This window comes from Protopterus annectens, chromosome 9.part0 (assembly GCF_019279795.1).
Source record: "Protopterus annectens isolate FY-2018-M chromosome 9.part0, PAN1.0, whole genome shotgun sequence".
Classification (NCBI taxonomy): Eukaryota; Metazoa; Chordata; order Ceratodontiformes; family Protopteridae; genus Protopterus; species Protopterus annectens.
The window spans coordinates 458,882,222-458,906,853 of record NC_056743.1 but is presented as its reverse complement, the minus strand read 5'-3'; the positions used below and the strand labels follow the sequence as shown (position 1 = coordinate 458,906,853).

The 24,632-nt window shown below is 38.3% G+C and overlaps 1 protein-coding gene across 2 annotated transcripts in view; it reads left to right on the top strand.

The window, feature by feature from the left end:
* LOC122811267 (inositol polyphosphate-5-phosphatase A-like) overlaps positions 1–24,632 on the top strand; it is a 1,048,439-nt gene that overhangs the window by 500,879 nt on the left and 522,928 nt on the right. For both annotated transcript variants that reach the window (XM_044082997.1, XM_044082996.1), the window contains exon 3: positions 6,253–6,353. In XM_044082997.1, coding sequence (XP_043938932.1) covers positions 6,253–6,353 — 101 coding nt within the window. The remainder of the gene's footprint in view (positions 1–6,252; positions 6,354–24,632) is intronic.

Genomic DNA, 24,632 nt, shown 5'->3' with positions numbered 1-24,632 from the left:
ATCAATCACTGTTCTCCCACTATCTTCTTTCCTTCTATTCTTTTCAGATATACCCTCCTCAATTTCCTCTCCTCCCCTGTCTATCATAATAAACTTTAACCTGTCTGTCTCACTGGTTTTAACCACTTTATCTCTATGCTTTTTTTTGTATATATGCTGTATATAACCTAACAGGAATTATGAAGGGATTATTCTTTCTGTGACATTGTACCCTAATGTATTTTGCAGATGATTGTAAATATTTTGTTAACTGTTTGTTTGTTTGTAAATAATATTTTCTTAACTGTTTGTTGTTAAATTTTTAAACTCATTGAGAAGCTTTTCTCCCCAGGTCTTCACTGAAAATGAGCCAAACGCTCAGTTGGACTAACCCCTTTAACAAATGTAAAATAAATAAATAAAATAAATAAATATAAATAAATAAACAAATAAATAAATAAATAAAATAATTGTAAAAAAGAAAAAGTTATTAACTCTTTGCATTGCACTGATAGTAAGCAACCCATTTTCACTGGAGACCCAAGGGGAAAGAGCCCCAGCAAACATAAGCAAAGATAAACATACAGGACAAAAACTATTAAAAATAATGCAAATATGAAATTAATTATAAAGATAAAGACAAAAGAAAAAATTATGAACATTAAGGGTTGCACTTATAGCAGTGGTCTAAAATTGACTACATATGAGAGTAAAAACAAAAAGATAATCGTTGTTCAAAAGAAGGACAGTGTTTAGACATTGATAGGAAGTGGGGGGGGGATAAATAGTGTGGAGAATGGGAGGGGGCTATAGTAGTAGAGCTGAGGGTTTAGGAGATTAGTTTAAGCAGAAGTTACTAACAGAGAAAGTTAGGAGATACAACAGGTTATACAGTAGGACAGACTAAGACTACGTGTGGTCAAGGCAACGGAATAATTTCAAGTTTAGTAGGTGAGATTTAAGCTCCTTTTTAAAACAGGGAAAGGAAAGGTAGGATATAATATGGAGAGGGAGTTTGTTCCAATTTAGTGAGACAAGAGTGTTTGTAAAGTAGTTTGCCAATATTCTTTTTGGGTTTGTAAAGTGAGAGAAGATGCCGATTAGCACTCCGGAGAGGCCGGGGGGGGGGGGTGTAGAGAGTAACATGGAAGGTGAGAGCAGGGCAGGCAGAGGGGTTGTTGAGTTTATATTTGTTTGTACTCATATTACCTAGTTTAAGATCTATTTTATTTTCATTTATTAGCTTCTTTGTAGAGTATATTGAGCCTTCCTGTTACTCATTAACAGGTTTCACATATATATAGCGTAATCTTCTCATACCACATTTTGTTGTCTTAAATTCATCCACCATATGCCAACTCTCCTGTACCAATCGGATTACTTTTCACTTCCCTCGTGCTCCTCCTTCTAAGCTTACCCTGTGTCTTACTTCCTTAAGAAATCAATATGGCTGCCCTTTATAACTGGCGACAGCTTCTTGACATCGCCACTAACCACCCCCTTACTGTGACCTTCAGAGTATTCCTTCTCCATACCGGCTCAATTCATATTTCTATTTCACATAAATGAAATACTTCACATATTTACTAGACCCATTGTTCCATTTCCTGTCCAGCCCGCAATGCATAGTTTTTATAACCTACTTGCCATCCTCAGTCTATATGCAACACAAAACAAAACAGCTTTTGCACATTTATTTTTAATGCATTTTTATAAATCATTCCAGTAGTCTAGTATGTCAGTCCACCTTTCCTTTTTGACTGTGTACCACTCTTGTCAACTTCTGGCTGTCCAATTACTTATAAATCCTTTCATAATTTGTATGCCTGAAAACATTTACACTGCTGCAGATTTTCCTTCTCCAGATGTGGGTTTTCTCCGGGTGCTCCGGTTTCCTCCCACATCCCAAAGACATGCAGTAGGTGGATTGGACACTCTAAATTGGCCCTAGGCGTGAGTGTGTGCATGTGTGTGTGCCTTCTGTGGAAGGTTGGGCGCCGGGCTGGCAACTCGACACTGTAAAACTCCACTGGCAGTCATGAGCGGACAGATGGTCCGCTGTGGCGACCCCTAACCGGAAAAGCCGAAAGAAGAAGAAGATCTCCTAATAAAAAAGGTTAGAACATTGACACATATGCTTCCACTCTCTTACTGTTCTGTAAAAGTCCTTCTGTCTAGTATGACCAACCTTCTACTCGTTTCCATCTGTGGACCCACTTGATATAACTAATAGTTGCTCTTCTAATGACAAATCTGTGACTTACTTTGTATGCCTTTCTATTTTGCCACTGTCTGTCTGTATGTGCTGCATTTTTCTCTTAAACAGAGGGAAAGGTTTTGATGACAATCTTTCCTCTGCTCTTCTGGATGTCTTTTGATTATCTGTCCCCCTGTCTTTCTTCAATTTCTGTCAAACCTACCTTCTGAAGTACTTACCTGTACCTTTCCAACTCTGTAACTGCCACTTCTGGTTTAAATAGGGTTTTACTTCCTAATGGAAAAAAAAATGATGAATACCGCTGGATAAAGCAATTTGAACTGCAAGTATATTTGTCGGCAGAGTTTAAAGTAAGGGGTAAATTTACTCCATTTTATTTTAATTGCTAGTAAATCGTTCTGGTCCATGAACACTCTCTGTTCCCTAATCATCAACGTTTCCCCTTTGTGATATAGAAGACTCAGCAACTCATGTTTCAGTTGAAATGTTTCCAGTTTTCTAACAATTGTTTGTGGGAAGTGGGCAGCTGTTCTTGCTGAGGTGGGCTCTGTCTAACAGGATAGTTTCTTTGAGCAGTCCTGTACAGTTGCTTAGTTGTTCAACCATGTAACCCTTGCAATCTCTTTCTTCTACTCCCTCGGGGATGTTTATAATTTTTCTCTTTATCCTCTTTTTTCGGTGACTCTATTTCATCTGAGAATTTGAAAGTGCTGTTTCCTCTTCATCTCATCTCTTGTCATTTTTCTTCATATAATCTATTAATTATTTGCTGATTTTCAGGACTTCTGCGTACACCCTGTATATTTTTTCTTTTATTCTCCATTTGATCTACCATATCTCCTTCTGCCCTTTTTCTCACTTTTAATATCCTTTTTCATGCTGTACTAAAAAGACCGCCCAGTAGTTCCTTATTTCCTGTAGCAAGTGAAGTTTGTAGCGGGAGGGACAGCATTGACAGTGCAGTGTTTGTAGCAGGATTGTATGGCATCAATATATATATATATATATATATATATATATATATATATATAGAGAGAGAGAGAGAGAGAGAGAGATTCACTTTATATTCTCAAAATACTGAAATATAGAATTTCAGTATCTTGAGAATATAAAGCCTAAAAACCAAAACACCGAAAACCGCGAAATTCAAAACATCGACCGTAAACACACCATACACCACACAACACATACACCAGCCTCCCCACATTAAAACAAACAAACAAAACAGACACAAACACAACAATACAAATAAATGAACCTACCCTACTTATAATGGGGGGAACCCCCCCATTAGGGGGGCTCCTCCCACCACACCACTGCTACTTATATATATTAACTCCGAGGTCACACCAAACAGAAAAAGGCAGTAAACTCACCACTACACACTACAGTCCCCTCGCGCACACACACATCACAAATATGCAAACACCACCACTTTCAACACTTACACACTCATACTCTTACCTACTTACCCTAACCCACACCTAAAACTTCTGAACACACTCAAATCCTTACCCAAAACCCATAAAAAATATATTCACTTACCCTAATCTCCAATCATATCCACATATGAAATGTAAATCAGGCACACAGTACATCCCACGTCAAGTAGTGCACCACCAAAACCACCTATTCAACATTTCCAGATTCGCAGTTATGGGGTTTCGCTATTTCGGATGTTCGGCTTTATAGTCTCGAAATAATGAAATTAGATATTTCAGTATTTCGTGATTATAAAATGAATACATATACATACGTGTATCTATCTATCTATCTATATATATATATATATATATATATATATATATACACACACACACACACACACACACACACACACACACATGAATATGTATGTATGTATATATTTGCTAGTGTGCCTGTCTATGATAATGATGTGTGGGATCATCTTTATTGCCATCTATGAAGGTTAATGAGCGAATGCTTGTGATGTGAAGAAGTTTAACAAGTGATACCTTTCTTGTTGACAACTGGCTAGCCCTGCCCACTTTCCAGGGTAGTGCATATGAGGCAGCAAGCAAGAATATGCTAAATCAGACCCCTTCTCTGTTTTGCTAAACCAGGTCTGTTCCAATCTAGGCAATCTCGGAGTTAAGGATGCACAAGAACCCCAGAGGCTCATTGCTTCTGAATTCTATTTATCATGTCATTGTTTTAGGCACTTTATAGTGAGTTGCACCTTTTCAGTTCCATAAGTACCTTCTATCACAATAATGTAAATGGTTTCGTAGTCAGTAAATCTGTGCCCATTTTCAGCTTGAGGCTTTAATAAGCCCTAGTGGTTTATTTCCTGTCTCGGTCCACTCTATCTTTGCATCATTTTTTAGTCCCTTCACTTTATCCTGTTCCATCAGTATTTGCATGTAGACCTTGACACCACATTGCTGTATCTAAAGGTTCCTGATTATTTATATGGCCATTAGTAAATGTTAGCTGTGTAGAAACTCCAGTAAAATTCAGATTGTTACCATGATGAACAATGACCAATGATCTGGTTGCTGCTAATGTAATTCTTACACAAACCTTTTGACCTACTGCCCATACATCCCTGATGGTCAAGGAAGGTTAGCCATTTCTTACCTAGTTTTTATGCCTATCTTTGCTAGTAGTACCCATGAGAAAACATTGTACTTTATCTGTGCCTAAGCCACATTTGCAGGCTTTCCTACTTATCATCCTATTGATAAGCAGTCTGCAATATAAAATAATTTTGTCACATCATTAAAAGCATTTCTTATCTGGCTTTTTGCTTAGGTCACACTTAGCTTGATGGTTCATAGAAAGTCACATGGCTCCAACTTGTTTTTCATTCAGTACCTGTTCATTACCTGTGATTGTAACTTCCGTGCAGATGTTATACATGAAGAACTAATGTTTCACTGAGAGAGTGTTAGGTCCTTGGGATGTGTTGCTTGAAGTAATAATACATTGTAAATCTTCAGAGGCATTTGGAGTCGCTTGGTACAGAGCAAGGCAAGGATGGGATAAGCATCTCTGGGGGTGGGGGATAGCTGCAGTGCTCAGATAAGCTTGACTGATCAGGTATTTTCTTTTACTGACATCTTTATACATTTATACATATTTTTTACATTTTGATTTCTGTTCTTTATAGCTATTTGCTTCTCTTTGGCTACTTCTAATAGTACATGTCACCCAGAAAATTGGTTTTGTCATGTGCAGCGCTGTCTTACAACATGTAATATATTGTAATCTTGTGACAATGCAATGCAATCTAGAAAGTGCATATGTGTCCTTGTTGGGGGTAGGCGTATTCAGTTTTAAAGATCCTCCATGTATAAGTACCAGAAAGAAGAATATATTCTTACCTGCAGTTTGATGTTTCTAAATCCCTTTGAACAGTGTTTTATATAAAGGTAATGCCAGAGTGTTTGTTGTTGACCTTTCCTGATTTGAGCCTAGTGATGCTGGAAACCCTGCATAGTGATGTAAGTGGAGCAAATGCATATTGCCAGCTAAAGCAGTGAAATCATGTGAACATAGTAACACAAAATAAACATTATTTAATTGTATGTACAGTTTGTCATATTGAGCACTGTCAAAGACAGTAGGTATATCTTCCCAAGAGATTTATTTGAAGGTATTTTAAGAACCACTGTCAAATACATTTTAGTTATGTAAACCTAATCTTTTGATGAAGCATGTAGTTTCACTTTAATCACATTATAAAGTTATAAATGTGATCAAATAGGACTTCTTGCAGAAGATTAAAGCTGCTGTGCTGTATGCTTTTGCATATGTCAGTGTATTTTTATACATGGTTGCATATGCTTGCATGATTTGGGTGTCAATTATTTAAAAAAAAGTCTTGCTTTTGCTTGTATTCTAAATGAAATTGTTGCTGGGCCACATAATAGTTGTATAATTTTATGACTTGTCGTCTAGGCTGTTAACATTTTTTTTTTTTAATTTACAAGGTTTTTGCTCCAAAATGCAATATGGTGTTGTGTGCTGTTAACACAACTATTATGTAAGCAATTGTTTTCATCATTTTGTGGTTATCCTCTTGTTTGCAGCTGGTTCACAAGCTCAAACCACAGTTTATTGCACTTCACTGCCAAGAAATTGGAGGAAAGGACTATGAGCTAAACATGAGCCAGGTGGAGACCTTCTTCAGGTGAGGAACACATTTCCTTTTTCTCATGTACTATCAGATCTTCATATGTTGGTACCTACTGTAGCTTGCACAGTATAGATCTTAACCTTTCCTTTATGAAATTTAATATGGTTGGGAGGGTGGCCTAATGGCTAAGGTGTTTGCCTTACAAACACAAGATGCAGGGTTTGAGTCTCACAACGGATAATTGGCTAAGCTTAAAATGGCTCACAAGGGCAGTTAGCTTAGTACTAAACTATGAGCTATAATCAGTAAATTGTAAATAATTCCCAGTCTCAGTAATTACACCTGCTTGCTTAGCTATCCTTATTTTGTTAGTACTACACCTCCTGCCCAACGCTGTTGTCTATATGGAAATATTTTGTATAGGATTGTTTTGCATTACTCAGTGAAAACTCATACTGCTTAATGAATTTCACTGGAAAATCTAAACTTGTCAAGTCTTGTCAATATATTCTTCTTGCAGTGAACTTTATTTTCTTATTTAATAAAGCACTGATCCAAACTGACCATTTTCCAACCCAGCCCAGTAGAGTACAAGTAAAAATAACAGCCATGGAGAATATCAACAAAGCAGTAGTTAACAGTAATATAATAAGCATAAGTAATTACAGTGAAATCAAACATATGTACCATTAAAATTTAAGAAGGAATACAGTTATGCGCTATTAGGATTCACTCTATATATAGAAAGGCAGAAAGTGTATTTGTAGTATATACAGATGGGAGAATGGAAAAGAGGACTAAAGGGGTGGGTAGGTAAATTTGATGATAATAATAATTACTGTAGGATAAATGTAGTATTTTATGAGTGTACTGCTGTCCTGTAGTAGAGTTGTTTTGTATCTCAAGTTGCTTTATACAGTAATATATTTTGCATCTTATGCTGTACATTTCATGTCCTTCTGTCCTTTGGCCTGGTTCATGACTTAAAGCATGTTGAAGGAAGCTCACATACATTGCTAACGAATGCATATCAAATAAGTAAATAAAAACACGGAATCATTTGTGCAATCTCTTGTCTTTCGCCACTTAACATGTCATCAGTACTATTACTTTATTTTGCTAGAAGGGCATTGTCTTTTGCACTGCTTCTCAGTGGTAATCTGTTGTTGTCCAAGAACAAACTGCACTGAGGTTGCTGTGGTAATAGCATTCACTGGATTGATTTTATTTAAAAAGCTGATCTGCTCACCTTTTGTTACTCGGGTCCCTGTTTCTACTTTCACAAGGACTGGGTGCACCATAGGACTGGCATTGCATTCTTCCAACAGTACTGTTACACTTGCCCTTAAACCAGTCCATTCACCTCTATATTTTCTTTTCTTGGGCAGATTGTAGGAAATGGTATCAGCCCAGGTTCTTCCTGAAGAGAACATGAGTTCAGGAAGTCTGAACAGCTGAAGGATGACTTGCAGTGATGAAACAAACCGCCTCCAAATGGATTGCCATCTACCACCAAGTAGTGAACTGACATTTGGAAAATGCTGCTGTCAGAAGCTTGTTTAATTCTAGCACCTGCTTCAAAAAATGCCTCCATTACAGACATTTATGCTTTGGGCACTTGATCATTGGCTCATACTTTCAACAAACCTTACTGAAATGGACCATAACACCTTCCTTGGATCTTTGATTTTGTGCGCTTTAGTCTTCTGAGCTCTCACATTTTATTTATTTATTTTAGCTCTGGCTTGCTGGGAGGTTTAATTTATATAGCTTGAATGTCAGAAGCTTGTTTAATTCTAGCACCTGCTTCAAAAAATGCCTCCATTGCAGACATTTATGCTTTGGGCACTTGATCATTGGCTCATACTTTCAACAAACCTTACTGAAATGGACCATAACACCTTCCTTGGATCTTTGATTTTGTGCGCTTTAGTCTTCTGAGCTCTCACATTTTATTTATTTATTTTAGCTCTGGCTTGCTGGGAGGTTTAATTTACATAGCTTGAATTTTTTTTCTGTTAGTTATGCTTTGCACAAGGCCTCCAAAATCAAAGTGTAACAGATATGTACTCACCAAAAACATTTTTTCTACAAGGGGACATCTGCTCTGGGTACTTAGTCCCACCCTAGTGTTTTACTTTGTTTAGGTGGTCCTCACTCCCTGAGATGCCCCATTCTTTTTCACCACATGCACAGTTCTGATCTTATGCTCAACATTCATCATTTGGGGAATTCATAGTTTTGATGACTACAATGCAACAGCCTTCCAGTTTTCTTGTAATCATTTTATCTGCAGTTTTCCATAAGCTATGGATATGTTTCTATGTCCTTGTATGCCTGTTTTTTACTATGGTGGACAAGGTAAGTAGCCCAGAAGTCAGAGGTACACAGCAAGGTCTGGATAGGCATAACTGCCTTAACTGAAAGGATTAGCTTAGAAATGCCATTGTCATTTAGGACGTATGTTGAAAATGTTATGCAAAATGTTACAAAATATAGAAAATATTTTAATAATGTTAAATGTAAAAGATTAGCCTACAGGGTAACCCAAGTATGTGGACACAATGACAAGCATTAGTTGTATAAAACTAATGTCTTTCGGCTTTTCCCGGTTAGGGGTTGCCACATCAGAACTTCAGTCTGCTAATGATTGGCAGTGGATTTTTACTGTGCCGAGGTGCAGCCTGACACCCAACCTTCAAAGAAGGCTCACCTATTCACACACGCACCTACCTGCTTGTCTTTAACCGTCACTCGACCGTGGGGAGGACATGCAGACTCCACACAGAAGGCGCTCCAGCTGAGAATCTAACCGGAGAACCTCTTGCTTTGAGGCGACAATGATAACCGCTGCACCACCGCAGCCTAACGAGCATTAGTTGTATAGTGTATGCAGTTGTATATATATATATATATATATATATATATATATATATATATATATATATACAGGGTGTGGGGGGGTGCAGCTGTACTTTTTGTGCTATTTTCTTCTTTTAAAGGAAACTAAAGTCCCCCACCCCCCTAACTATATATACCAGGTCCAGGGTCGCACGAGATTGGGGAGGGGGACAAATCCCAGTTATATGCCTTGCATACTGGTTTTCGATCAAATGAAATTTCGATCAAATGGGTTTAGGTCAAATGGTCTTTCAATCAAATGAAGTAGACCCATATATATATATATATATATATATATATATATATATATATATATATATTATATTATATTATATTTTTATATATAATATGTTTATATTACATTATTATGAATTTTTATATATAATATGTTTATATTACATTATTATGAATTATTTGATATATTATATGTATGTTTGTTTGTTTGTGTCTTTCGGCTTTTCCCGGTTAGGGGTCACCACAGCAGAACTCTGGTCCGCTAATGATTGGCAGTAGATTTTTTTTTACGTGCTGGCTTGCCGGGCCTAACGCAGAACCTTCAACGAAGGAATGCCCATTCACGCATGTCACCACACAGAAGATGCTCTAACTGAGAATCGAACGGGCAACGTCTAACTGTGAGGCGACAACGCTACCGCAGCACCACCACCATGCATGTATGTATATAATATATATATATAAAATGACTCTTCATTAGGTTTTTTTGTGAGTTATGTATTCATCAAATGACAGTGTAAATATATTAATTGAGGATTTCTTATAAACCCTGAATTTCAAAGCCATGCACTGGATAGTAAGCTGCAGGCAGAATAGCACAGGAACAGTAAATGTAGATATTTCATTGTTTAGTAGTTTTATAGCAGTTTTATAGAGGAAATATGCTTAGTAAATCAGTGTCCATTTCAAAGCTAAACAAGTATGGAGAATGTGAGGAAGGAGCTCTTGTGCATTATATATACATGGTACAACATCAACATTTGATTATAGCAGGAAGCCTGTCAGCATCAACATGTGATTATAGCAGGAAGCCTGTGTCAGTATCTACATGTGATTACAACAGCAATCCTGTCAGCATCAACATGTGATTATAACAGGAAGCCTGTTGAAAATGAAATCACAATAATCATACATTTTTGAATAGAAACTTTAGTAGGGCTGTAGAAGAATAGTATACGTCATATACAATCTGTATTAGTGTCTACAGTAATTGTTCTCAACTGTGCAAAAGAATGCATGTAAATTGTTTGGTAGAATGAATGCAGATAGAGCAGCATTACTTCAGTGTTTTTAAAGTGGCTAGTTGGGTAGTATTCTTTAGGTGACAGTGTAGCTACAAGTCTGAATTTACCTGAGATACGGGCTTATTAACATAATTGATGTGGTATTTTATGCTTGTATGATTGTGCAAAGTTTGTTTCTTGTGATAAATATAATTAAATATTAAATCATCATGCTTACTGTGGAAGTCAAGTCTGAGGATCTAAGGAGTTTATGAAGGTGTTAGAAGGAATGCAGCTTGTTTAGGGGTAGGTGTGCAAGTTTTCAGATTACTTTGATTGGAAGTTTTAATTGATGCTGCAGGTGTTAAATAGAATGGAGTCAGTTAATGGCGCATAGGCAACTGCAGTGATGTGAGTGGTAGGTAGGACCAATGGCAAGTCTAGCAGCTTTATTACATTCAGCATCTGCTGAATGCAAGGTTATGAAATGTTACCCAGGACAACAGAGCCAAAGAGCAGAGTAGTTATAGGTTCATAGGTGTGTACTAGGCCCTGGAGCCTTTACAAGCTTAGCCCATAGATGTGCCCTGGCATTGTGCCACCTGACGTTAGTTCTCAGTGCCTCCATCAAGTAGAGCCACTGGAGTGATCCCCAGGGTGAACTTTCTATTTCCCATCCACTCATCAAGACTTCTCTTGAAGAGGGCCAGTGAGGTGCTCTGCTTGACATGTATGGGAAGTCTACTCCAGAGCATGGGCAGTCTCTGGGTTAAGAACCTGTCCTTCCAGCATGTTCTATTGATTGTGGTAATGAGGTTGACGTCTCTGGAGCATGTGGTGCGGAGGGATTGGGATTTCTTTAGATGTAGCATTTCTAACAGGGCTAGGTCAGTCATGGCTTTGTAAGTCAAGCAGAGATCGCCTCTTAGTAGACGATATGAGACAGAGAGTAGCTGGAGTTTTTGGAGTCTGTCCATGTAGGACATGTGTTTAAGGCCTAGGATCCTCTTTGTGAGGTACTTTTGTGGCCTCTCCAGCTGTTGCAGGTGTCTAGTGAGGTACATGCCAAATGAGACATTATACTCAATGATTGGTCTAATGAGGGAAGAGTAGAGAAAGATGATGAGCTCTTTCTTCCTGGATGCAAAACCATTGGTAATGAGATGTGCCACATAGAAGGACTTTCTGACCACAGTGGCAATGTGGTGGTTGAAGGAGAGGTTGCTGTCAACCTGTGTCCCCGGGTCTCTTATAACGCCTTCAGTGTTCAGTGGGCTCCCATCGATCTGGTAATTAGTGGGAACTAAGTTCTTCCCAAATGGGATGACGACACATTTTTTGGCATTAAGCTTAAGGCCATGGTTTCAACAAAAGTCATTGGTCTCAGTGAGGCCTTTCTGTAGGATGTCTACATCACTTGGGGAGTTAATAATGGCTCCCAGCTTGCACTCATCTGTGAACTTGGTCAGCCAGAGTCCCTCTGTGTTGGTCTGGACTTCTGAGAAGTAGATGCCAAACAGGAGAGGACCCAGGACTGATCCTCTGTGGGACTCCACTAGTGACTGGTTGGCAGTCTGACTTGGAGTCTGCTACTTTCACACTGTGGGTTCTATCTGTGAGCCAATTTGCAACCCATTTAGTGATATAGGGGTTGATGTCTAGTTTGGTGAGTTTATCAATAATTCCTGAGTGAGGAATGGTATCAAAGGCCTTGGCCAGATCGAGGTAGGCTGTATGAATTGCCTTACCCTTAGCCACAGCTCTGGTGACTGACTCAAAGAAGTCAATCAGGTTAACCAGGCATGATCTACCTTTCACAAAACCAAATTGCATGGGATCCAGAGTTTGGAGATTCCCTACATCTTTGTTAATTAGGTCCATGATGATGCACTCCATAGCTTTACATATCAGACTCGTCAGGCTAATGGGGCGATAATTCTCAGGGTCTGTAGTTGCTCCCCCTTTATGGAAAGGGATGACTGTAGCAGTGTGCCATTCGGTAGGGACAAAGCCTGAGGTGAGGCTGTGAGTGAACTGGGCACACAGATATGGTGCCAGTTCACTTTGTAATACATGTAGACCTCAGCCAGGGATATTTTCGGGTCTCATGGAAGTTGTATTCTTGGCCTTGGACAATGCAGCTTTAACCTGTGCTGCAGTAATGCTGTCTGCCTGGCCTTTCTTCCAGTATTGTGATTGGTCCTTTAGGGGGGAGAGAGGGGTAAAGTTGGCACTGAATCTGTCGGCCAGTATGTTGGCAATATCTGTTGGCTCAGTATAGGAGGTACCATTGTGCAGTAACTCAGAACAAATCTGGGTATTGCTGTGGAGATTCTTGATATAACTATTGCAGGCTTTGTAGTTGTTTTTAGTGTCTTCCGCAATTCTGCCTTCATAGCTGGCTTTAGAGGTTTTGATGTGGGATCTCAACTTTTTGTTGAGGCTAATAAGGGAGTTTTTCCAGTCTTGGGACTTCACCTTTTTGTGCAGCAGTTTCTTCCTTGTGTTGTAGAGTTTATTAATGGCAGGGGACCACCAGATTGGCTTCCTTTTTTGGAGAAGAGCATCTTGGTTCTGTTTTGTATGGCTAGTTCCATGCATTTATGTACATGTTCGTACAGTGCATTGGTGTATGATTTGGCAGTCATGCAACTGTTTTCCATTGGCATGGGTGCTGTGAAGTTAGCCACCTCTATTTTAGGAGCCCAGAGTCAGCTTTGGAGAAGTTTTTCATGGTGGTTACCTTTGTGAGGGGTGTGTGAGAGATGTGGATTTCCATGGTGATTAGTTTGTGGTTGGATCTAACCAGGGAGGAATTGACTACTGGTGCAGAGCAACGGTTGCCCGTGTTAGTAATAACCAGGTCTGGGATGTTGCTTCCTCTGGTAGGGGTAAGAATGAACTGGTCGAGGGCATTGGAATTGATGAATTCCAGGAAGCGTTGGGCCAGTGTATTGGTATATGAGTAGTTTTCCCAGTTGATGGAGGGATAGTTGAAGTCACCTAGTATGAGAGTGTTTGGCTGGATCTTAATAGTTTCCAGGGTGCTTAGGAATGTGGAGTGAGAGTCTTGGGACATGGTTGGGGACCTATAGCAGGCTACGACCTGAATCGTCATCTTACTCAATGTTAGTTGTACCTGAAGTATCTCAGATGCGTTATGCTGGGCTACTAGTCTGAAGGTGTGTATATCCTTTATGAATATGGAGACACCACTGCCTTTGGAGCTTCAGTCCATTTTCTTAGGCCGAAAGGTGTGGAATGCATTATAGCTTGGTAGCGCAGGGGTGCTTTCTGCTGTTTTAAACCAGGTCTCCATTACAGCACAAATGTCAATGTTCTCCATTTTGAGGAGTGCTTTGGGCGAGTGCATCTTGAGATTTAGACTTCTAGCATTGAGCAGCATGACCCCCAGATTGCATTTATTTATAGCTGTTATGGTGGTATTTGGTCTTTGGAACACTGCCTAAAAGGGCACTATAGGGGTGGCAAGAGCTTTAGCCAGTACTTGGAAATCCAGGGGTGACAGATGCAGGCCTTCTCTAGCAAAGTATCAAGGTCTGTCAATCATGTCATCCCAAGCAGACAGATACTGGATCCCATAAACTAAGAAATTAAAACAACCAAAACATATACTCAAAAATCTGTGAAGAGAGGAACGGACACTCGAATTGCTTAAATAATTTATTGTAAAATATATTGTTGTGAAGCGCTTTTCGTTTGCTTCCTTAGGCAAACTTCATCAGACAAAACTAGGGCTAAAAAACAGGCTCATATATAAGTAGGACCAATTACCTTAACCAATTGGTCACAATTAAGTGGTAAATCCACTTTAAAGCCATAGAATCACAAAAAACCTAAACATCCTGGATTAAGTTAAAAATCCCAAAACTTTAAAAGGACAGGTATAAAAACAAGCATGTTAAACAGTAACCAACAGTGACACTATATAATAATGAATACTGTACAAAAGGTGACACAACTGTGTGTATCCCCTAATAAGATCTGGTGCTTGGTTAAATCACACTAAACAATCATCTTTTAAGACTTAATAATTTTAAAATGCTGGAAATTGAACAATGTTCATTCAACCCTGGGTAATGGTAAGTGTTTAACCTAATCTGCCACTTTAACTTGTGTTCCCCCAACTTAACTTGAGTTGGGCCACCCCTAATATCATAACAAATCTGATCTATGACCATAAACTTAAAAGAATGGTCAGGACAGGAAAGTATATGCTTAGCTAAAGCATTGTCTTGCTTCACCTTTTTAATCGCATAAATATGTTCATACATGCGGTCACGGAGCCTACGCTCCGTCTTACCTACATAAAACGCTGGACAGTTCTGGCATAGGGCTAAATAAACTATCATATTGGAATTACAATTAGCTCTACACCTTAAATTGAACTGTTTGTTGCACACACTAAACCTATTAGATTCAATAACAAATCTACATTAGTTGCAAGCCTGGCATTTATACATGCCCATAGTCCTTGACCGTAAAGGCCGTTGATACTCAAACATTGATTTTAAGTTGTTTGCTTTCCTATATGTAACTTGTGGAGAATGGCCCAACTTCACATAAATATTAGTGTCGATTTTAAACAAATCCCAATTTTTCTTGATAATGTTCCAACAGCTGTTGCTGTCAATGTTAAAGGTAGTAATAAATCTAGGGTTTTGAGTGGTGTCAAATCTAGAAGAATGCTGGCACTTTGTCTCAATGTCAGCATTAATATCAGTGACCTGATAGTGTGAACCCTTAACTTGAAGAAGTGGTTTGTAAAACTTGTTACTACGTTTGTTTGTAACTTCGCTTATAAGCTCATCCAGCATAATCTCAGGGTAGCCACGAAATAAAAACATGCTCTTAAGTAGCTCACATTCATTGATAAAGTCAGTGTCGTGACTCACTATTCGGGCCGCCCTGACAAGTTGTCCCTTAACAACAGCTTTTTTCTGAAAAAAGGGGTGACAACTAGTGTAATGTAGAAAATAGTTAGAAAACGTGGCTTTCCTGTGTACTTTAGCAACATAGCAAAACAGGTTCAAGTCTTTGGATAAATAGATGTCTAAATAAGCGATGTTTTCGTAACTAAATGTAAAGGTAAAGTCCAAAAACTTAGTTGTGTTATTAAAGTGTTTGACTAACCTACATCCAAAAGACTCGTCACCATTTAGTAAAATAAAAATGTCGTCAAGGTAGCGGGTGTAATAAACGATACCTTCCTGAGCTAGTTGATGGTTAAATACATATGTATGTTTCCAATGGGCCATGACTAAATTAGCAATGCTAGCCCCACATGGGGAACCTATTGCTATACCTACTGTCTGCAAATAAAAGTTTTCACCAAACATAAAATAGTTCTTATTGAGGATCAGTTCCATTAATTCGTTGACTAATTCAATGTCCCTTTTACTAGCACCTTTTCTCTTCAACGTTTTGCCCACCCAATCAATAGCTATAGTGTGAGGAATGCTGGAATACAAATCCTTAACATCAACTGTAAGGAAATTGTACCGAGCATTGAAATCTAAAGCGATGATTTTCTCGAGGAAGGACCATGAGTCCTTGCAAATCTGATTTTCTTGAACTACATACTTCTGTAAAATCGCATCTACTACTTTGGCGCAAGCATATGTAGGTGACCCGCGCCCGTCGACTAGAGGGCGCATAGGAGGATTAGAGATGTCCATATGTATTTTTGGTATACCAAATAAATATGGATACCTAGGATACATTGTAGTTACATAGTTGTATAGTGGTTTACTATTGAAATGTCGAATGGCACTACATCGACTGTACTATAGTCGAACACGGAAGTTCGAAAATAGTAATGCCGACGTCAAAAAAAAATCTAGGAATGGTTTTAACACGGGTCAAGGTAGGTGTTCAGTATTATTCAGAACTACAAACATCTCCCCTACCTCGACCCATGTTAAAACACAGTCCTAGATTGTTTTTTTGTCGTCGACATTACTATTTTTGAACTTCCGTGTTCGACTATAGTACAGTCTATGTAGTGCCGTTCGACATTTCACTAGTAAATCTTGTATAGTTGTTGGTCAAGACGTCCTTCTATATACATTTCTTCTTTACAATACTTTATAACATTATAAGCTTTATTAATTTCTGATCTAGAACTTAAAGCATAAGAAGAAGTGTTCACTAAACGTGTCATGCGTTCAATGTAGTCTGTGTTGTCGAAAATCACAAGACCCCCGCCTTTATCCGGTTTACAAATGCGTATGTTACTAGATCTTATATACTCTAGGCATTCTTGTTCAACATTACTCTGGACATTGCCATTCCTATTAACTGAGCCTTGAGCAAACTTCTGTCTAATGTCCAGTTCACACATTTGTTCGAATACCTGAATAAGTGGGTGCAAGGGTGGGTTAAATGTGCTCGAAATTCTGAAAGATGTGTTGGTATCAAAGAGGGACTCACCTCCCATCATTAAACGAAAGTTAAGTTTCCTCGTAAACATCTTAACATCAATAATAGTTTTCACAAAATCTACATTCTGCTTAGGCACATAGGTATACCCCTTAGAAAACAATTCTACCATGACTTGTGAAATTTCCACTGAGGAAAAGTTATAAACTTTAAAGTCTCCATTCGTGTTAGTTGTAATAACTGGAAACTGTTGGTTTAAATGTTCGGACAAAACAACATTTTCAGACTCTTTACCAAGTTGTACAATATCACTATCATGCAAATCAGAATCAATATCAAACACAATGCTGTCCATTGAAGGTTCACAGTTAAACGAAGAGTTGGAGTGAAAAGGTTCAGATCCTAAACCCGTATTTAGTTCTTGAAATTGTTCCCCTTTCGGTTGGAACGATTCCTCTGCTGGCGTTGTTTGGGTCGTGCCCCTAAAAAATTGAGGTCTTGAGAGTTAACATTGTGTTGCATGGTCTTAATGTTATTAATATTCTGAATCCTTTCACTCCGCCTAATTTCACTTGGTAAAGGGTCTTGACCAGTCGTTACATCATTTACCAAGTTGGTGTCATGGTAACTGTTGTTAACAAGGCAGTCACTAGAGTTAAGCATAGAAACTGTGTTGCTGTTGCCATGCTCATTTGCCCTGTTCGAAGGACGCCATACCTGAGCTAAAGGTGGATTAGGGTAAGCAAGACCGTCCCTATAAGCTTTACTGTCCCTATCAAGTTTTTTTAATTTTATTATTCTTAAGCTTAATTAAATAATCGTCAATGCTAGTAAATAGTCTTCCGTATTCGTATTTATATCTGTTAAACTCATTGTCCTTTTTGATTTTATTGTCCAAATCACCTGCTTCCTGATTCAGTTTTTCAACGGATATAGTGTAGTGTTTAATCATAAGTTCTAGGAGCTCAAAGCCGTGCCAGTCAAACATGGCTATGAGATCTTTGTGAAATATTGAATTAGCTAATAAGCCTGTTGGATATTGGTAATGCCTGAGTTCTTTCGGAACTATCCTGCGTGACAGGCACTCTTGAAAATAGGAAATTTCTAATTTAGTTTTTTTGATTTTAACCAAAATAGTGTCTAATAATTTTAAATTCGAAACAATATCAACGGTTTCATCCATACTGTCGTTACAATGCAGTTGTTCTCGGTTGATGACAGTATTAAAAGCAAAATTCTCAGAAACCCAAGATGAAATGTCTGGATATAAAAAAGAGTTATTGCTCACCCTTGTTTCTGCTCGGGAATCCTGTTGGTTGGGAAACTTTGCAAGAGAAACTAAAGACACAGTATTTTTGGAAGACACATGTGCAGTCTCAGTGTTCGTCAATGTAGGAACTTGAGCTCCGATGCAACGGGAAACCAGAGAACTGGAATTAACGTTTGCTGATGGAACAACAGGAACTGTTGAAGTCGGAACCTCTAAGGCTGGATTTCTCCTCTGCCCTTCATTATCATCTGTAAAGTTCAAACTTAAAGCGGCAATGTGGTTGGTTGCTGTATTGTTAACAACATCGTGTTCCGCCAAAGGTAAAGGTAGAACCGGACTGTTGGTTACTAAGGATGGTAACGAGCACAACCTCTGCTGTTGCTTCTCAATCGCATCCAATCTGCCAAGCAAAGAATCCATTTTGCTGAGCAAAGAATCCATAATGTTAAAGTTGGTGCCACCCAAATCCTGATTGGGGGTGGCAATAACACTAGTATTAACAGTTGTCCCGGCATGTCTTAAAATCTCCGGTGTTGCATTCGGAAAGCTACCATCCTGGCACACAGCTGATTCAGACACCATAAACTAAGAAATTAAAACAACCAAAACATATACTCAAAAATCTGTGAAGAGAGGAACGGACACTCGAATTGCTTAAATAATTTATTGTAAAATATATTGTTGTGAAGCGCTTTTCGTTTGCCTCCTTAGGCAAACTTCATCAGACAAAACTAGGGCTAAAAAACAGGCTCATATATAAGTAGGACCAATTACCTTAACCAATTGGTCACAATTAAGTGGTAAATCCACTTTAAAGCCATAGAATCACAAAAAACCTAAACATCCTGGATTAAGTTAAAAATCCCAAAACTTTAAAAGGACAGGTATAAAAACAAGCATGTTAAACAGTAACCAACAGTGACACTATATAATAATGAATACTGTACAAAAGGTGACACAACTGTGTGTATCCCCTAATAAGATCTGGTGCTTGGTTAAATCACACTAAACAATCATCTTTTAAGACTTAATAATTTTAAAATGCTGGAAACTGAACAATGTTCATTCAACCCTGGGTAATGGTAAGCGTTTAACCTAATCTGCCACTTTAACTCGTGTTCCACCTTTTGTACAGTATTCATTATTATATAGTGTCACTGTTGGTTACTGTTTAACATGCTTGTTTTTATACCTGTCCTTTTAAAGTTTTGGGATTTTTAACTTAATCCAGGATGTTTACGTTTTTTGTGATTCTATGGCTTTAAAGTGGATTTACCACTTAATTGTGACCAGTTGGTTAAGGTAATTGGTCCTACGTATATATGAGCCTGTTTTCTAGCCCTAGTTTTGTCTGATGAAGTTTGCCTAAGGAGGCAAACGAAAAGCGCTTCACAACAATATATTTTACAATAAATTATTTAAGCAATTCGAGCGTCTGTTCCTCTCTTCACAACTTTTTGAGTATAGATACTGGATCCCCTTAGAATGACACCAGAAACTTAGCCAGTTGTTGAAGTCAATCATTTTCTGCTTGTACTGAGGTATCATTCTGAGTGACACTAGGATGCTGCTCAGGGCTAGGGTCATACCTGCCTGGGCCACATAATTCGAGAGCTCCACTATGTCTCTTTTCATGTAGTCCAGGGAGGTGCATCTCAGGTCATTCACACCTACATGAACAATGACAGAGTCATACTTGTACTTGTTGTGGAGTGACCCGAGTGCGTGTGTTATGTGTTGGATTTTGGCACCTGATAGACCACTAACTGTTACCTTCTCCTTAGTCAGCCTAGTGAGTGGGACATCAGTATGCCTCACTACTGAGTCACCTATGATTAGTGTATTGGGCTAACTGTTTTGCTTTAGGGGCTTAGGTTGAGGGGCACACTGTGTAGGTGAGCTATGTGTCTTGTGGTTTGTGCTGTGTTGTGGTGGTCGAGTGCGTTTCTGCCTTGGAGGTCTCTGCTGTTGGGGTACATTTCTATTCAGAGCCTCAGCAAAGGTGGATGTGTGGTTTGTGTTTTTATGTGAGACCTGTGATGGTGGGTGTTCTGGAGGGCTATGTGTTTCATGTAGTGTGGTGCAGGCAGGTGTCGATCTTCTTCTCTTGACCAGCTGTTCTGGTCTTGGCTGGACAGTGCATGGCTTCCATTTTGGAGATATAAGTGCATCTCTCACAAGTCTGAGTGTTGGGAGGCAAGAGTAGGGGATTGTCTGTGTACATGAGGCAGCTGCTACACTGCCTCAGAATGCCCATGTTCACCCGGTTAATAGGAGAAAGCACAGGAAAGTGAGCTTTAGACATGCCAGGAGGGATGGTCATCATTACTAAGTACTGGAGCTGTTTCCTTATAGGACGTCTAGTGCTGATAGCACTTATGTGTGCTACAATAATTACTACAAAAAGCCTGATGAAATGCTAGGCAAATAAGCTAATTAAAGTGCAAGAGAGAAGAGAACTAGCAAGATCTAAGGGAAAAAATTGAAGAGCAGACTTTCTGGCACCGCTAATAGTTTACCCCAGCTCAGCGGTGCTTGAAAGGGATAGAAAAACTGCCCAAATGGCCAATAAACTACAGTTTCAGAGCCAGAAACCACTCCTCTTGTGGTAGATAGGCTACCTAGTGCTTACCAGTCCCACTGATAAACTGGAAGGTTTCCCTCTAACACAGAAAGTCTGGGGAACTCAAAAACTTACAAAACAGTCCTGGATTACAGTAAATCTGTATCTGGACTACTGTAGTAACAGGAAAGGTGGGAAACAAGCTTAGAACTTTTTTTTTTTGGTTTTATTATTAGAATGTAATGAACTAAGATAAATCAAAAATCAAAGGTTAAGAATGGTTTTAGGTCTGCAACCTATCCCCAGATGTCATTTATCAGCAGTAAATGGTATGGCGTGACAGTCATAAAATTATTCACAAGTATTTCAAGGTACCTGTGCTGTCAGCATTCTCTATTTGAAGTACAGTTTGCAGGAGAGATGTAGAATGTGTCTGTTAATTGGCGAAGGCATAAATTTAGATTTATTAGGCTTTGAAATGATGGTGATATTTTTGCAGCTAGTTTTGAAAGCAGTGAAATGTTTATGACTGTATGTTGTAGTACCAGGTATTTGCATAGCAGACTCGGTGCATTTTTGATATGCTGCCATTTTCTGATGTTTTCATATACTTCTACAAGTGATGAAAGTAACGTAAGACCAAATACTGAACTTTGGGTTCACCAGAGACAACAGGTGGAGGTTTAGAGATGTAAATTTGGCATTGAACTGTGAACTTACTGCTGCTAAAAACCAGGGAATAGGTGTTTGGTCAGTTAAAGGAACAGTAGGTGGTCAGTAGTTTTGAAGACATGAATACTACTCCCACCATGTTGTTTTTGTCAAGCTCCACCCTGATGAATTGTGTAACAAACAGAGTTGCAGTGTTAACTGTGTGCACATCTAAAGCTATGTTAAGAATCAGGAACCAAATAGAAAACGTACCAAAGAAGCCTGTATACGAACTCAGTTTATTGCAGTAAAAACACACCAAGATTAAGTGCTTTCATCTTTCACATAGAAGAATTCATCAGAATAAAGCGCACTAATTTAAGGAACATTTTTATACCTGTACATGTTACATAATGGATAAAAACTGAGCCAATAGTATTGCCAAAAATAAAAAAAATCACATGTGGAATGGTCACATAAACAATATTAAATACACAAAGTGTTAATATTCAAGCTAACTTACCATTGCCTGAGTTTTTATCTATTATGTAACATGTACTGGTATATAAATGTTCCTTAAATAAACTGTGCTTTGTTCTCATGAAGTCTTCTATGTGAAAGACAAAAGCGCTTAATCTTGGTATGTTTTTACTGCAATAAATGGAGTTCATATACAGGATTGTTTGGTGCGTTTTCTATTTGGTTCCCAGTCTTCTGTTATTCACACTGCACCAGATATTTGATTTTCTATGTTAAGAATCACACAAAGTGCATTACATTTGGCAGTGTGCTGCTTCAAAGTTTTGAGTCTTTTCCAGTTCTTTGGCAAGTATTTAATAGACGTATGGGTCAGATATTCAAGTAACTTTTGCTTTGGGTTCTCTTCTGTAGCAGCATGGTTATGCAGTCCTTCCAAATTGCTGAAATGCTTTTTTATGCAATCTTTACTGCAGGTTCCACCATAAAAGTACTTTTTGGTCCGCAGTTATGCTATGTGTTCTAGAAGCTATGGTAACAGCAATCCAGAGTCATTGATTTCTTTAGGAGTTTTTTTAAATGTAGTTTTGGCTGTGTGTTGTAGTTGTCTGTATTTCCATTGTTGTAGTGAGTTTTGCTGCAGTATGTTCTGAAGTTTTCTGCAAAACCTTTTGCAATGGTAGGGTCTGCAGATCCTGACCTGGAACTGATGTCTGAGTAATTTTCAAATGTATGAGTTTTGGGATGAATTTTAAGTATTCCTAATTAAAGTTCTTGTAGTTTAAAAGTTTATAAAATGTTTTTTTTTTTAACTTTGATTATTTCTCATTTACAGCTGCTGCAAGATCTTTTTGTTTACCTTTGAATGTCCCTTTGGGCAGTCACGTAGGTGGCAGTTTCTCTCTTGGGGACATGAGTTTACTTTGTATAAAATGAGTTTTTGACCTATACTTTTATTTTGTCATGATCTATAATCAACAATGCTGAACAAGTCATGAGAAACAGTGATGAGAAACATTAGACGATTGAAGTTGTGGAGTTTTCCGTTAACTTGAAACTGCTGTGGTCGGCGGATACTATTTTCTTTCCATCTAGCATATCTATATCTAATATATATATCTATATATACCGTCATAATCATTTCCTCAGCTCAGCTTCCAAGACTATATCTAATCTATATATCTATATATACCGTCATAATCGTTTCCTCAGCTCAGCTTCCAAGACTATATCTAATCTATATATCTATATATACCGTCATAATCGTTTCCTCAGCTCAGCTTCCAAGACTATATCTAATCTATATATCTATATATACCATCATAATCATTTCCTCAGCTCAGCTTCCAAGACTATATCTAATCTATATATCTATATATACCGTCATAATCGTTTCCTCAGCTCAGCTTCCAAGACTATATCTAATCTATATATCTATATATACCGTCATAATCGTTTCCTCAGCTCAGCTTCCAAGACTATATCTAATCTATATATCTATATATACCATCATAATCGTTTCCTCAGCTCAGCTTCCAATTCTATATCTAATCTATATATCTATATATATCGTCATAATCGTTTCCTCAGCTCAGCTTCCAAGACTATATCTAATCTATATATCTATATAGACCGTCATAGTCGTTTCCTCAGCTCAGCTTCCAAGACTATATCTAATCTATATATCTATATATACCGTCATAATCGTTTCCTCAGCTCAGCTTCCAAGACTATATCTAATCTATATATCTATATATACCGTCATAATCGTTTCCTCAGCTCAGCTTCCAAGACTATATCTAATCTATATATCTATATATACCGTCATAATCGTTTCCTCAGCTCAGCTTCCAAGACTATATCTAATCTATATAGCTATATATACCATCATAATCCTTTCCTCAGCTCAGCTTCCAAGACTATATCTAATCTATATAGCTATATATACAGTCATAATCGTTTCCTCAGCTCAGCTTCCAAGACTATATCTAATCTATATATCTATATATATATACCGTCATAATCGTTTCCTCAACTCAGCTTCCAAGACTATATCTAATCTATATGTCTATATATACCGTCATAATCGTTTCCTCAGCTCAGCTTCCAAGACTGTATCTAATCTATATATACCGTCATAATCGTTTCCTCAGCTCAGCTACCAAGATTACTCTCTCAACTACATTTCTCTTACCCTCCCTTCTCTATGGAGCACCCCTTCTTACTAACCTACAATCTTCCCTCAAAACCAAACTATCCTCTTGTTACAATAAAATTGCCAAATTTGCCACTTCTATCAAATCATCAACACACCACTGTGAACCACTCCACAAACTGAAATGGTTAGAACTACCCAACTACCTCTCATATACCCAACTCACATATGCTCACAAACTGATTTTCCAGCCATCCCTCTGCCCCTCATTCTCTTCTACCTTTAAAATGCACCACACACAAAGACATCTAAGATCAAACAATCAAAGCCTCATAGAAATTCATAGACCCCTCCACCCTCCTGGACAAAACCTCCTGTCCTTCTCACTAGCACGCTTATGGAGCTCCCTTCCTCCCTCTATTCATACCATTACAAGCCTCCCATCCTTTAAAAAATCACTCCACTCTTATCTAACCTCCACATGGGAATGCTCCTGCTCTCACCTTTCATAACCTACTATTTACTCTAGTAACTGTTACTCTTCTGACTGTCTAAACACCAGGTAGCATTACTCATGGCCTACCTGTATACTACTCTAACTCTGCTCAAAAAGAAAAAAAATATATATAGCTATATTGTTACTCTTATTACCTCTGTTTTTAGCTGTCTTTGCATG